Genomic DNA, 15997 nt, shown 5'->3' with positions numbered 1-15997 from the left:
ATCAGTCTATACAGTATACTCGTCTCGTCTAAGTTCTTGGACTATGGGAATATGAATGTAAATGGCGTAATGGAATACTGTGATGTACAATTTGACATTTCAGTCTTTACATGTCGTCCACGATATCTACACATTAAAAGTTTTTGTTTACTGTACCCTACAGGTCTTGAGGCGCATCCTGGCAGCAGGGGGAGGGGGGTGGGGTCAGACATCGGGGATATCTAAAGATGTATATTTATCAGGTGTAAAAATAGATCCCCGGTACCTGACTTCAGTTGGATAGGTAAAAGGTGGTGGAAGGAGAGGGATGGGCTCTGCCCTAGACACAACCCACTCCCCCAACAACCTTAACGAAAGGCTATGGCACTACCTTTACCTACTTCAACAAAGTCTTCTTCGTTACACAACCTTCTTTTAAAATTTTTGTGTAACGAAGACTTTCATTTGATCTACCAATCTGATGAAACTATTTACGGATGTACCTTTACCAAGCTACCTTAGTTTACACGAGTTGTATGTATCTTTCACAGGTGGGGAGGGGTGTATCCTGGCAGCAGGGGGGTCCGTGATGGGGGTGGGGTCAGACATCGGGGGCAGCATCAGATGTCAGGTGTAAAAAGTCTTTACACAAGTCTTATGTAACTATGTTTTACAGGTGGAGAGGGGTGCATCCTGGCTGCGGGGGGGTCGGTGATGGGGGTGGGGTCAGATATCGGGGGCAGCATCAGGATGCCAGCATTCTTCAACGGCATCTTTGGGCACAAGCCGACCTCAGGTGAGGGGAAAAGTAAAGCTTATAAAAAGAAATTATGTATGGGAGTGTTAAGTATGTGAATTGTTTTCTTTTTGATAAGATTTTGTGTGCTACTTCTGTACACAAAGTTACATATCAAATGCTTACCAGTAAGCTTTCGGTCAGTCCTCAAACCCTTCTCACGTTGAAGTATCCCAAAGCCTCTGTCATGTGACCTGAATGGAATTTGTGTGTGTACGGAAAAGGCATATAAAATCTTTTAAATATCAATTACCGTAACAGACCAAATTTCATTCAGATACCTGTATTATTGTTTTAAGACAAAATTCATAATCCATGCAACTGCCAGTTAAAAAGTAAGTTATCAATTAATTAAAGCTGCTCTATGCTGTCATTTGAAGGTTTATAAATCTTAAGTTTGATTTGTTTATTTTTTTATCATTTAACTTCAAGTTTAGTTATTACTTAGTTTTGTTATTTTTTTGCCCTTCTTTTGTTTCTTTCCTCTGTTTCCCATATACCTTAATTCCTCCCATTTTCCCAAGCCCTTTGGACTGTTGCCCATCAGATTGAACATAGTTTCCACCCCTCTGTATGACTCCCGATGTTTCAGGTATTGTGTCAAACCAGGGTCAGTTTTCCAACGCTGTGGGACAGAGGACAGAGTTCTCTGTTTTTTCTTTTCACAGTTTCCCATTTGTTCGTTTATTCTTTTTAATAGTTCCCACCCCACTGTTTGCAATTGGCCCTCCATGCATGTTTCAGGTATTGTGTTGAACCAGCGCTGCAGGGTCAGTTCCCCAACGCTGTAGGACACAGTTCTTGTTCTAAAGCCCTCACCAAAGTACTTTAAAAAGTTTCCAACCCTCTGTACCTCCATGTTTCAGGTATTGTGTCGAACCAGGGCCAGTTCCCCAACGCTGTTGGCCAGCGGACAGAGTTCCTGGTGACGGGGCCGATGTGCCGGTTTGCAGAGGACCTGTCACCTTACATGTGTATACCTCACAGCTACAACCCCTCTATATCTGTACCCCCCATGTTTCAGGAATTGTGTCTAACCAGGGCCAGTTCCCCAATGCGGTGGGCCAGCGGACAGAGTTCCTGGTGACGGGGCCGATGTGCCGGTTTGCGGAGGACCTGCTGCCCATGCTGAAGATCATGGCGGGACCCAGCACTGTACAGCTCAAGCTGGAGGAGAAGGTTTGTTGTGTTATTTTTTTGTTATTGTTTTACGCCACACCAATTTTAATTTGTTGGTTCTCTGATTTTCTTTTTCATAAAAAACATGTTGCAAAATGTGTGGGGTAAAGATAGGGGCTATTATGTCATACCTGGGCCACGATAACATTTGCTACAGGTGTTCCGGACCGGATGATGATTTTCAGTATCACACAGGCTTCTTAGTTGTTTCACACAGGCTTCCATTGATTAAATAGAACACACTCCACGCCCGCCGTTGCTATTTATGAAATCACAGGTGCAAGTGAACGGAGTTCTTTTGTTCGAATTTTTATCGAATTGATGTTCTTAAAGAATAAAGTTGTTGGTGCAGGTTAAAACAATGTGTCAAATTTTATCCTTTTTATGAGTAGTTTTCTGCAATTAGAACAGTGTTTTCTGACCCGGGAATGACATAAATAAGATACACACTTGCTGTCACATTGCTTATACTTGGGTTGGGAGAGGACATTGCTTACAAAGTGGAGTTGTCAAGATACCAACTTTGTATGTGGAAAAAGGCACTGAAGTAGGACACTTGAGATCATGGCAATACATAAAATATCTTAAAGAATTACTAGCCATAAAGTTGATCATTGATGATGATGATGATGACTTTATTGAAAATTCGCAGTGTGACCACTGAATTGAATTCAATTTACATTCGAAACACACAATAAAAACAGTCAAATATTACACGTTACTAGTAGGAATAAGTACTATATACATATATACATAGGTTAAAATTTCATCTGGACGATTGTCTGATAACAGGGGAGTATTATTTTGGTGATGTGGATATGGTAATGACTAATGCTGGAATTATGGTCCGTATGCATTGAGCAGATTGCTCATATAGGGAATCGGTGAGTTGCTATATCGGTTTGTTCTGGACATATGACTGTTCAATTTGTGGCTATTTCTGGTGGCTCGACCCGAGATCTGGAATCTAGTCGCAGGCAGCCATTCTCTGTATTCCGAGTTCAGCAATGTCCGTGCAAACTTGAGACAGAGCTGCTCCCTTCTTTCTGCTAGGGTAACAAGTCCGAGTGTTTGCAGTGCAGGAAGGTAGCCTGTGTAGGCATTGCCTAAGATGATGCGGCACGCTCGCTTCTGGATTCTCTCCAGCTTGTCCGATTGGATGCGTGTCAGCCCAGGTGACCATGCAGGGGCCGCATATTCAAGAATTGGCCTGATATAGCCTGTGTAAATAGTTGTCAAGTCGGCTGATGACAGCGCGAACTTCCTTAGCCGTTTGAGGAGGTAGAGCTTCCTCGACGAGGACTTCTGCATTTGGTCAACCTGTTTGTCCCATCGCAGATCCTTTTGGACGTGTAGTCCAAGAACTTTAAGACTGGGAACAACGGCTAACGGTGTGTCGCGAATCTGGAATCTTTATTGATAAATAAAAAAGACTAGGTGTCTAATAGAAATTTGCATTTATTTTACAGCTATCTTGAATATCAATTCACCATTTGCAAACTTATTCTACATCCTCCTCAGATGGTACAAACCATAATGATAATAAGTCACACACTAAAAGTGCTGCAAAAAATGTCTGACATGACTGTGCAGCACTTGTAACTCTGCATGAGGATGCCATCTAGGCTTCTCACAGATCTATACTTGGCAAAAGCATAACAAAAAATTTACTGACACAAAGTCAAGATAGGTCAAAATCTATTTACTAGTAACCCTTAACACAAATGGAAATAGTTGTTGTACTGAATTAAATGTTGAAACTACATGTAAATGCACCTGGAGTATGTTAACTTAACAATTCTTTTGATAATCAACATGGACACAAAACTTCCAATATCCTTGTTACTGAACACATCTAAGAGCTTGAGAGACAAAATGGTTAATCAACTCCTGACACTTAACCATATCAAAGCTAGAAGATAAAGTGTAGAAAAAACTTGTGAAACATAAAACACAAAACATCAGATAGGCATCAATACATGTATTAGTAAGTGTCATTTGCACCTGTCACTGGTCATTACAGGGGTTGATGTAATTGGATATATTAGAATTCTTTTACAGAACTTATTTGTACTCATTTTTTTGCTTACATTTCGATGTCACTCAGACACCTTTCTCAGAGCTTCTCATCATGACTAGAGTTCTGCCTCTCGCTGCCATATGTAGCATCGGCTACATGTAGCGATGAGAGGCAGAACTCTAGTCAGAAGTGAAATTATTTTCAGAAAGAGGTTGATGTAATTGTATTGATTTGACATATCCAGGACAGCATGCCAACCACCCATAAGTTTCCATTTTGGAAAAAAGATGCACAACAAGTGTAAACATGAAGTATTTCAGGATGAATTACTTAAAAGTCAAAGTGAGAATATTTTCATACAATATGTTCAATTAGTCTGGGTACCATTCTGTCAAACAAATCCACTTCAGGGAATTCAAGTAATACAAATGTATATGAATAACAGACCATGGAAGCAGACAAACTTAACCAGACCAGCACAAAATCTATGGTTTATTTACAGCCTATGTCTCCTTCATACATTACAACTTGGTGATGTACACAATCAGTCACCACAAGATGGCCCTGTTTTGTAACGGCAACAGCCTGAGGTACCACCTTATCTACATCAAGGGGGCTATATAGAGATATAATCCCCTCGCCTATAAGTGCAGTCCGTTTGCAGCTGACAACATTGATGTATCGGAGGAACTTTCCTTTACTGTTAAACAGCTCTGATTGTCTGTTTTTCTTGTCTGCCACAATGATGTTTCCTGACTTGTCTATGCAGATGCCTCTTGGATCCTGCAGCTGACCTACCCCAAACTTGAACAGAAACTGTCCGTCCTCATTGTAAACATGGATACAATTATTGCCACAGTCTGACACAAGAATGTTCCCATCCCTATCCACAGTGATGTACAGTGGGTGCTTCATCCTCCGGTACCCACCCCCAGGACCCACTAGCTGTCTCAGTTTCTTCCATTTTCCATGATCCTTTGCACCGACAGTCTTAAGAAGCACCCCTTCAGGTGTGAACACCAGCACTTCACCATGCATGTCGTCCTTTTCTCCTGTGGTTTGTGTGATGAGGATGTGGTTCCTTCTGGTGTCCAATGCAATTCCTCTTATCCACCTTGTGTACTGTAGCTCAATCATCCTCAGTACCCAGATACCCTGCTTGTTGTACTGCACAGCAAAGTTAGCTGAATTTACACCCCCGACAACCCACAGGTTCTCCTCACTGTCTATGGCTATATCATGAGGTGCCATCTTCTGACCATCTGGTAGCACTGTTGGGAACTGACGTCCTGATGATAAACCATCCTGGTGCAGGGTGATGACTTGGATTCTACGGTTCTTCTGATCTGCTACAAAAATCTCCCCTTCTTCTGACACTGCAATACCAGTTGGATTGTTGTACTCATCTATTTTTGGTCCCTGTGTACCAGTAAACTTTCTGTTTTGATATATGTGCTTCACAGCCTGACCTGTTTCCCTTGTTGCAGTGTTGCTAGATGCAGATGGGGGAGACGGAATAGTCACATGTCCCAATATTGGTACTGGGGTGTCTGTGGGCTGAAAGACAGCAGGTTGGGCTTGTACAGGAGTTGGTGCTGCTTTTCCAGCAAGTTGGTGCTTTCCAACTACTTTTGTCAATATGTTTTCCTGCCTAAGAAGTCTGATTCCCCCATGCTCCATTGCCAGTTCTGCTTGATCGCAGGCATCTGACAGTTCTTTCCTCAAAACTCTTCCACTCTGTATTTTTTCTAGGGTCTTGATGTGATTTTGTTCAGATTCAGACAAGAGGTGGTCTCTTCTCTGCATAAGTTTCTGCACCATTTGGTTACAAGCCAGATTGATACTTCTGTCTGTCTGCTGTTTCTGCTCATTCAGGGCTTCCTCTTGTTTGCTCAAATCACTGTAAGTTTCCATAATGTTCCTCCCATCCTTGATCAAGGCCTGGATTTTAGGTTTCCTATCCTTTGCACCCCTTACAATGGTGGTTGTGAGGTGACTATCATGAGTCTCTTCTAAGCACAATTCACAGACAGGCAAATTGCATGGTTTACAATAGAGCTGTACTTGCTGAGAGGGGTGGAAGCTGCACCTGTTTCCTTCGAATTCTTCCCTTGTTTCTTCTGACAGTTCCTGTTTTTTTAGTCTCTCACACAGACTTGCAATCAGACGGTTGTCAGGCAAACCTTCAACCCCTTCAGATGGCAGGTTAACTGGCAGACGACAGTATGGACACTCAAAGGTTGCCTCCTTTGCTGCAAGGACCTGTAGACACTCCTGACAGAAGGTGTGCTGACAGGGCAGCATTTTGGGCCTGGTGAACATCTCCAGGCAGATGGTGCAGGTCACATCTTCCTCGATTGTTAAACTTGATTGTGCAGTCGCCATTTTGTATTTTCACTAGCAAGCCAGTGAAGTTCGCCCTGTCTTGGTAACAGTTTTGGTTGTCATCCTCTGAATGGTAGGTGTGTCCATGGGCTAATTGGTTAGCACACAGATCAGATTTCAGCTTTCACTGTACAAAGTCATTACCGGTAATAGCACACCTTTTTTCCTGATCTGACAACTATTGTCTACTAATGTTGATCTTGCCCAGGCATATTTTTGTGCTGGACTTTGAAAGAGGATTGTATGTAAATTGAAGCTTATGTAAAGGTTAACATAATTACCAGTAGATGCAAATAATTTTCATAATCAAAGCAAATAGAAATGCGGTTAAAATTAGCTTTAAAACCCAACACTGTAAAAATTGCCCGGGCCTGTGCTAATTACCTGGACGGGTCGGCTTGTAACCCCTACAGCACTGTAGAGTTAACAGCAAGCACCCGATGGTATGGTTACCAGGCTAGTTAAAGGTATACTTTCTTGCTGCATTTACAAGCTTGTCTGTTATTCTGTACCACGCAGGTGGACCTGAAGGCGCTGAACTTCTACAGTATCGAGGATGACGGCGGGTCCTGGCTCTGCACCGCAGTCGACCCTGAGCTCAAGCAGGCGCAGAAGATGGTGAGTGAAAGTGATCTCATATCAGTCTAACTTACTGAAGAGCTGCAATTCCACTGGTTATGACAGAGAAGAGAGACACTATATATTGAATCTAAACACCACAAACAGCCTCTAACGGATTTGATATGCAGTGTACATGGGGCAACCACCTTGTGTGGCGCTCTGGATACATTTAAGCCGTTTAAGGTCGTTTGAGGTGTTTAGGCAGACTGCACCATATCAGGCTTGTTGTGCTGGGGAAATTCCTCTAGCTCTTGCACAATAAACACTTGTCAGGCAAATAACCAATTGGCTTAACCTCCCATCCTAAAGACTCCAACCCTTTCTTGTAGCATGCATTATGCCAGTTGTGCAACACAGCCGGGATTTGAACTCACAGCTTCTTGGCCCAGTGGCTCTGTCTCTCTTATCACTGGACTATGGTCACTACTGCAAAATACATGTAGTCTAACACAACTATCTACTGGTTCTTTGTGTTTGAGGTTTGCTAACATGTACATCACAGTCAGCAAGATCATCAAAGTAAATATTGTAGGTCCCGATCTGCAACTGTTACAGGAAACTTCATTTTATGGTCCACTCTGCAGCGCTACCTGTTGATTTGTGTGGAAACTGCAGCTTAGATAATCCACTGCCTCTTGGAGAGACTTTTCTTTTTTTCTGATCAGGCCATGTAAGTTTACTCACCCTTTGTCAAACTTGGTTGGAACTGTTTTTTGGCCTTGCATGTTCCTCTCATCCTTGACAACAACCAGGGTACTGTATTTTTGTCCAGATTTGTGTTCTCTAAGAGTTGACTGGGTTATTTATTAAGTACTTTGTCCTTTGCCTATCTAGTACTGTAAATGCATTTAAGTTCGCAGGGATTTAATTTTACGATAGCGGGAAAGCGTAGTTTTCACGGTGGTGTAAAGTTCGCGTTAGCGCCATAGCCTGTGGACAAAAACTATAAGGGAAAAATATTCGCGTTCGTTTTAAGTTTGCGGTGAAGTGGCCACCGCAAATATAAAACCACCGCAAACATTTCTGCATTTACAGTACACAGAATCAAGAACAATCCACTAAAAATTTGTGGATTTTAGTCAACTTTACAACTACTACAGTATGGCCTCCAGGTGGACATCTTGAAATGGTGATAGTTGCCTGTTATGTCAACTTTTCACAAATGTGTCTCAATGAATCTTGAAGCCTTAACCTTTTATAGTAGTCTCAGAGCAGAAACTAGATGATTTTTATAGCTCGTTAACACTGTTAATCCGGTTAACGAAATCACCAAAACCTTTTCTAATGTAACGACTGGAATTAACTAGAAATGTTTTGACCGTACCTGGTCACCTGTGGTGTCTGAGGGTATTGACCTCTAGTGAATGTCTTTGCAGACAATTTCATTTAGTTATTTCACTGAACACTGAACATTAGAAGTCTTGCTTTTTAGATGGTTGCGAAGCACCTTATCCAGGGTTCTAGCCAGCTTTCGTCCTTCTGTCCTTTGACGGAATTTTGCTGCTGGGTACGGACAAAAGTTTTGCCCATTCTGTCCTCTGTGATGGCATGTAAATTAATTGAACCAAGCTGAGTCTACCAATAAAATTTTCCCCTCAAAATAAAGGAAATAGCATTTCAGAGGGTCTAGATTTCAAAATTTCTGTAGGAGCATACCCCCGGGATTGCCCTAGGATCGTTGCATCTTTGACAGGATTTCCATTCAAAATCCAGGGGACGGAAAAAAATTCCAGCTGGCTAGAACACTGACCTTATCCATACCCCGGGTCAACAGAGTTCATTTACAACATTGTAATGTTTTGCAATTCTAAGTTTTCAAAGAGAGTAGTTAAAACTTAGTAAGCAAGGCGCCAAATACTCTGTCTTAATGTTTTGAGCAATTGTAGAAATATAAAGACTGAGGTTCACTTGAATTTTCCTCCACGATGGATTTATTTTGCATTTTATTTGCCGTATAAGAATCAAAAATCATCTCATGATATCAGACGCTCTTCAAGTATTCATGGTAGAACTAAAGCAGTAAGTGAAATATGTTAAAAACCCTACCCCTCTGTCTGAGAGTACCTACAAAGTGTACAAAAACAAATTAAATCATACATTACGAACTGCCAAAAAGAATTATTACCACAGGAAATTCACAGAGGCCTCCAAGAATGTAAAGCAAACATGGAACGTAATTAACGACTTACTAAATCTAAAGCAGCCCCACACAAAATACAAACCGGTGCCCGATCTATCACAGATAAAAATAAGATGTGCGAAGAATTTAATGATTTTTTTGTTAATGTCGGCCCTACCCTAGAAAGCAAAATACCCATCGTAGCAAAAGATCCCCTCGATTACATCAAAACTCATCTGAATAGGCAACTAACGTCATTTGAACCCCCGTCCACTGCTGAAATTTTAGATACAGTACGAAACCTGAAAGATTCCGCTGCTGGACACGATGGAATCAGCGCAAAAATAATCAAAATATCCCTACCTTATATTATTTGTCCTCTTATACATATCCTAACATTATCCATTCAGAGCGGTGTGGTCCCTAAATCAACCAAAATTGCCAAAGTGATTCCTATGTTTAAAAGTAATGATTCTACCTCGGTAAGTAATTACTGCCCTATTTCAGTTCTACCGTGCATCTCCAAAATTCTCGAAAAATTGATATACAATCGTCTTTTAAAGCATTTAGATCAAAATGACATTCTATACAAACATCAATATGGTTTCAGAAGGGGATTCTCTACTTCCATGGCACTTATTCAATTAATCGATAGAATTACTACAGCTATTGACAACAATGAATTTACCATAGGAATATTTTTAGATCTAAGTAAGGCTTTCGACACGGTAAACCATTCTATTCTTCTCAAAAAGCTAAATAAATATGGCATTAATGACACGGCACTCAAGTGGTTTAAGAGCTATCTATCTGATAGAAAACAATATGTCACCCTCAATGGCTATACATCTTCATGCAAACTGATAAATTGTGGAGTTCCCCAGGGATCAATTCTGGGACCCTTATTGTTTTTAATATATGTTAATGATCTTGCTGAAGCATCCAAAATATTCTTTTTTATCCTATTTGCTGATGATACAAATCTCTTCCTCTCACATGCAGACTATGATTCGTTAATACGTCTAACCAATCAGGAATTAGAAAAAGTCATCACATGGTTCGAAACCAACAAGCTATCTGTTAATATTAAAAAGACGTACTATCTTATCTTTTGTAGTAAAAACAAGACTTATAATAAGAAAAATACCAATATCTTCCTAAAGAACCTTCCTCTCTCCCAAGAATGCCAGGCTAAGTTCCTAGGAGTACTTATTGATGATCGACTAACATGGAAACCCCACATTGCTATGATATTAAATAAAATTTCAAAAACTATCGGGATCATAGGGAAAATTAGACATCTTTTATCCCAGAGAACCTTAATAACCATATATAACAGTCTGATCTATCCATATCTCATTTATTGTAATATTGTTTGGGGAAACGCCTACAAAACTTCTCTACACCCTTTATTAATTCTACAGAAAAAATTTCTACGCATTGCGACATGTTCGAGTTTCTATACTCACTCTTCACCACTATTTGAGAAACTTAGAATTTTGAATATCTATGACGTTAACAGATTTCAACTTGCTCTATTCACAGCCCAACACATAAACCATACTCTCCCCGATACCTTTGACAGTTTTCTTAATTTTCGCTCGCAGTTTCATAATTATCAAACTCGCCAAAGCACAAATCTGCACATCCCCCTATTCAGAACCTCTCTTGCCCAAATGTCTGTTAAATACATGTGTGTTAAAATCTGGAACGATCTTCCCCCCTCCCTTAAGAATCTTACCTCCTCTCTCCTGACTTTTAAACGTAATCTGAAAATCCATCTTTTAATCCATCCGAGCCCCCTGTAGTAGCCACATTTTTTTTCTTTTTAATCATATTATATTAATTCATTCGATTATTTGATTATCCTTATTGCACTATTATAATTTTCTAAGTATTATGCTGATTTATTATTTATTGTTAAGTCATACCATTAATTACTTGTTTATCCTTATTGTATCATTATTATTCTATGTATAACTTTACTTTATTATTATATATCATAATCAATTTTGTTTAGTTTAAGGGAGGAGGGCTAAGTATAAGCTTCACAAGCTTTTTCCCTCCTCCTGCACCTGTTTTATCCATTGTTTTCGTTTTGTGTTTTAATGTAATACTTGTGTGCGAATAAATAAACAAACAAGTCAGATAGACATTACACCAAGGTTATTGAAGGACAAACTTCAAGGATCTGTCTGAAAATGCGCAAAGTCACGGAAGAAAGAATAAAGACTTTGTCACGCAAACTCATGCAATGATAAACACTTTATTTACACCTGACTTCACCCTTTGGGTGAGAAATCCCAGAAAAGAAGTTGATTTATGGATCTTTCCGTCTTTTAGGTAGAACATGATTAATTTGAGTCCATGAGTCCATGTCCTGTAAGAGATAATCGGCAATTATCTTTGGTGACATGTGTAGCACATACAATAATTGGAGATGCAAGGCCTCCTGGCTTTAAGGTGTTAGTATCAGAAAACTTCAACTATTCAGCCAAGGAGTTATCCTTTTGGGAGTCACTGATGTAAGATAATTCTTAAAGCTGTTGACAGTCTTGAGTAAGTCCAAGATGTAATTCTAGAATGTTGGACTGAGATGAACCTTTGAAAGTAGTGAAAACCAAACATCTTACTATCTTCATCACGATTGGGTTGCTACTTCTCACTTCTTAAAACAAAAAAAGTTTTCTATTGAAGTTCCTCTGTGTAATACTTAAAATTTATTTTTTTGTAGGTTTGTTGAATACTATATATTATTGGAGTTTTGGGGTCAGTAAGCTTTGTTTGTAAGTTCACAATACATTTAACAAAGAAGATTGATGTGACAGTCACATTTTCCACAAAGTAATTATGCTTTTATTCGATACAATCTCTTTATTAGACAACCCAGTGGTCATTTAGGCCAAGGAGAAATGGGTATCACTACAATCATTATTGTTCCATTGCTCCATGAAAGCAAGTTGGCCTTGTCATATGTCAGAAGTGTCTCATTATCAGGAAAAGTCAGGTGTTAATGTAACATTTAATCTACATGGGTCACAACCTTTTGATGGTTTTTGTAATTGAAAGCTAATCGGGAGGAAAAAAACTCCATAGATAGATTAAAAGATGAACACAATCAGGTTATGTTAGAACCCTTAAACTGCCAGAGTTTCAGCTCTATAAAATGCTATCAGTGCCAGGGTTGGCCGCTGACCACCCAAAAGAAACCCGCAAACAAGACCGAAGTCCCTAATTATCCGGGCTTGGCAGTTTAAGGGTTAAATATATACCCATTGTATGTCTGAATGATTTGGAAAATCCTGGAGTATTCCACTCTTTTTTGTCTGTCCTAACAGTGTATGTCTGTCCTAACAGTGTATGTCTGTCCTAACAGTGTATTTTCATAGAATTTTTGTTCATTTCTTTGTAATACAAATTACATTGTCCCTCCAAATATAAGCTGACCCCTGCCATATGATAACCCACTTGGCATTTAGGTCAAGGGCTAGACATGGTACTATTACTTTGATCAATCTATTCTTATGGAACTTGCTACAAAATTAATCCAAAGATTTTCTTACATTGTGTATGCTCATTCCGTATTCTTCTTCTTCTTCGCCGCATGTCAGTTTTGGTTATACTTTGTGATAAACTCAGAGTTGTGTACTATGTGTACTTTAAAGACATTAATCTAAAGCGTCACTGGGAAACTGCTTATATAGGACAAAAAGGACAAAAAGTGCTGAAAGAACTTCATTTCTATACATCAGAAAGAGATGAATAGTGAGGTTGATGATGATGATGATGATGATGTGTATCAGATTCTATATTTTATATTGTGCAACTTGCCTACTCTTGATAGTCAATGGTTCTATTATAAGATATTGCTCTGACGGACAGAAACTTTATTGATAAATGAAACAAAACAACTTGGAAAACAACTTGTGAAGATTGTCTCACACATGCAAAACACAAAGCACTGGCAAGTTGAATATTGGGTATTCATAAACTGAGTGATATGTATCTTCAGGTAAGTAAATGATATCAAAAACAACTGTTCAATGATTGCCATATCAAATCCTTACACCATAGAGTTGTTAGTAGGCACTGATTATTTCAGTGAAACTTTCTTAGTTTACAGCAAAACTATTTATTCAATAGACCATTATCACACAATAGAATTATATGAAAGATGGCCAGTGTCACACATGTAAGTCTCATGATCACTCTAAAGATCTATCAAGTGTTCAAACTTTGTTCCTAATTGTATTTTTACAAAGTTAGACTGTCATAGATACAAAATATGTATAGTTTTCTGATTTGATGGAAATGCATGCATGAGGAATGATCATTTTTGGCTATGAACTGCTAGGATTGGACTGCTGGGAACAGAATTCTCAGAATTGACTCGTAGCCACATGAAGTTTCTTTAAATAAAAAAAGTAGGTCTTTGGCTGGATCATGATCCCTGACAAATAGGGGTGGTGGGTACCATTGTACCTGTACAAAACCTTTCTTTTTTGGACCTGTCTGAAAAAATCAGTGGATCTAATTTTAGACCAAGTACAAAATGACCAGATTATATCTGCAGGAATTTACCGATTCATGAAAATGACAAGAGCAAAGTAGAGTAGAGTTGATAGTCATTTTTACCAAGTTTCTACAGTCAAACTTACAGAGTTTACATGAAGACAGGATTTTAAATTGCCAGTGGGAGCTGGATATTTTGCCAAATAGATTCCTTTGTGCAAAATTGGACCATTGTTTTTAATATTGCCCATTTACAAAATTTAACAAACAATATGAGATCCAGGTTCAGGTCCGGACCTAGACCTGATCCTCTGGACCTAAACTGTACCTGTACCTGAATTTTCTGTACTGGTACCCACCCCTACTGAAAAATCATTAGACAGCTAATGGGCAGTTTCACATTGCCTGAAGTTCCTCCTGAGAGGCTGATAATAATGCGGAGCATCAGCACTATGTGCACCTTCAGAGTCTGACCCATTTTGGTAAACAACCTGTGGACCAGCTGCATTTCTAGGGGGAAGGGAAGGAGCCATTTCCTCATAGCCCTGTCCAGAATGAAGAGCTTGTTGCCTGTGACCTGAACCTGAGCCTGATTGACGGCTGATGTCCTCATATTCTCCTGTCACAATGTTTGAACCCACAACACGATTATCCTGCCCAGTCTGGCCATGACCACCGATATCAATGGTTGCAGTAGCTGTGGTGTTTGTGTTGGTGAAGACAACGCTAGGCTCACCAGCACTAGGGTCTACATGTGTACTGGAAGAAGTGTTCCTTGTCCTGATTTTTTTAGTGCACCTTATGGCAAAGAAAATGGCACAGACAAAGAGAGTTGCAGCTAGTACACCCAGAAAAGCACTAAGGAAAACAGGCAGGAAAAGTACTTTGAGTTCTAGAGAATCAGGACCACACATGGAATAGGGCAGGGATGTGACGTTTGTGTGGGCAGATGAAGTTGTTGGTTCACATGTCAGATCTTCTGGGAATATATCATATAGTAAGCTTTTTCCCTGAAAACTACCAGGTCCAGCACACGTGATCGAATATTCAAAAAAGTAGTAACCTGTCATCCTTTGCCTGAATGGGAGCATCCTACAGTCACACTGCCAGGGGTTAGAGCCAAGGTTAGTTGTTGAGACAGAGGTCATTATCTCATATGCCATGGGTAGCAGTGTTTCCATTTGGTTGTTTTCCATATCAAGGTGTGACAGTGTCGAAAGATTTGCTAAGAGATCGACAGGGAAATTGTTGATTCTGTTGTTGGATAGGTCCAGACTTCTGAACCGGGACAGATTTGAAAGTGTGCCAGCTGCAATAGCGCTGATGCTATTTTGCCGAAGAACTAGAGTTGCAAGTTTTGGAGTGCTACTGAAGGTGCCTATCTCGATACTGCTGATGTCGTTATTATACAGGTGAAGAACCTCTAGGTTATCAAGTCCCGCAAACATATTGACTCGGAGACTGGTCAACTGGTTGCCATGAAGCCTTAGATCATATAAAATGGTCATGTTGTAGAATGCTTCGCTATCAATTGATGATATTTGATTATAACCAAGATCTAATACTAACAAGTGCCAATACCTTAAGAAGTCATACTGCCATAAAGCTGTGATTTCATTGCCATACAAGATAACATAATCCATATTTGTTGGCAATAACTGAGGAACACTGTTGAGGCCCTGAGCAGCACAGTTACAGTATGTTGATGAACAACTGATGCTGCTGCAGGCTGTGGTCGCTCCAGTTTCCTTCAGGGTGATCAGCAGAAGAACCAGCAGTCTCTTCATTTTGCCTGAACAAAACACAACAGATAGTAATACAGAATTTCTCCTCATAGTTAATATTCCAGCTTAGCAATTTTCAAAAAGCTTAGAACCTACAAATTAAATTGTTATGGGTAGCTACATGCTTTTTGTTTCATTGCATTTACATAGAATGTATTTCAACCACTGTATCATGCAAGCACAAGGACTTGGATACCACAAAAGTCCACAAGGGCAGCAGTTTTGATCTAAGATCGTCATTGAAGTAGTTTTTCTCCAGAGGCAAAAACCCCATTTGGTCCAGCTGAGAGGGTAGCCTAGCAGGGTTGACAGCCCAGCATTTTCCATAAACCCTTTACCATAATAGTAAGTTCCTCACTTCACCCAGGTGTAAACAAATGGGTACCTGACTTTGTTTGTGGAGGTAAAAGACTACCTTTACTTTACCTTCTGTCTGTACTGTGTATGTGACACTGTTAATATAAGTTACAAAAACTTGAGTGCAGTGCCACATTGTCCTCGTCTGTCCAAAAGCAAATAGAAAAAAATGGTAAAGTGTCTCTTTGTTGGCACCTAGCATTAGGAAATTAAAGGCTTTGTGATAGGAAAATTAGTCCATGATC

General features: G+C 39.8%; 1 protein-coding gene across 1 annotated transcript in view; it reads left to right on the top strand.

Moving 5' to 3' along the window:
- LOC118422753 (fatty-acid amide hydrolase 2-like) overlaps positions 1-15997 on the top strand; it is a 49837-nt gene that overhangs the window by 23354 nt on the left and 10486 nt on the right. The window contains exons 4-6 of the mRNA XM_035830500.1: positions 656-775; positions 1800-1954; positions 6879-6977. Of these exons, the coding sequence (XP_035686393.1) occupies positions 656-775; positions 1800-1954; positions 6879-6977 (374 nt within the window). The remainder of the gene's footprint in view (positions 1-655; positions 776-1799; positions 1955-6878; positions 6978-15997) is intronic.

The sequence above is a fragment of the Branchiostoma floridae genome, chromosome 9 (assembly GCF_000003815.2).
Source record: "Branchiostoma floridae strain S238N-H82 chromosome 9, Bfl_VNyyK, whole genome shotgun sequence".
Lineage (NCBI taxonomy): Eukaryota > Metazoa > Chordata > Leptocardii > Amphioxiformes > Branchiostomatidae > Branchiostoma > Branchiostoma floridae.
This window is presented reverse-complemented; position numbering and strand designations above follow the sequence as displayed.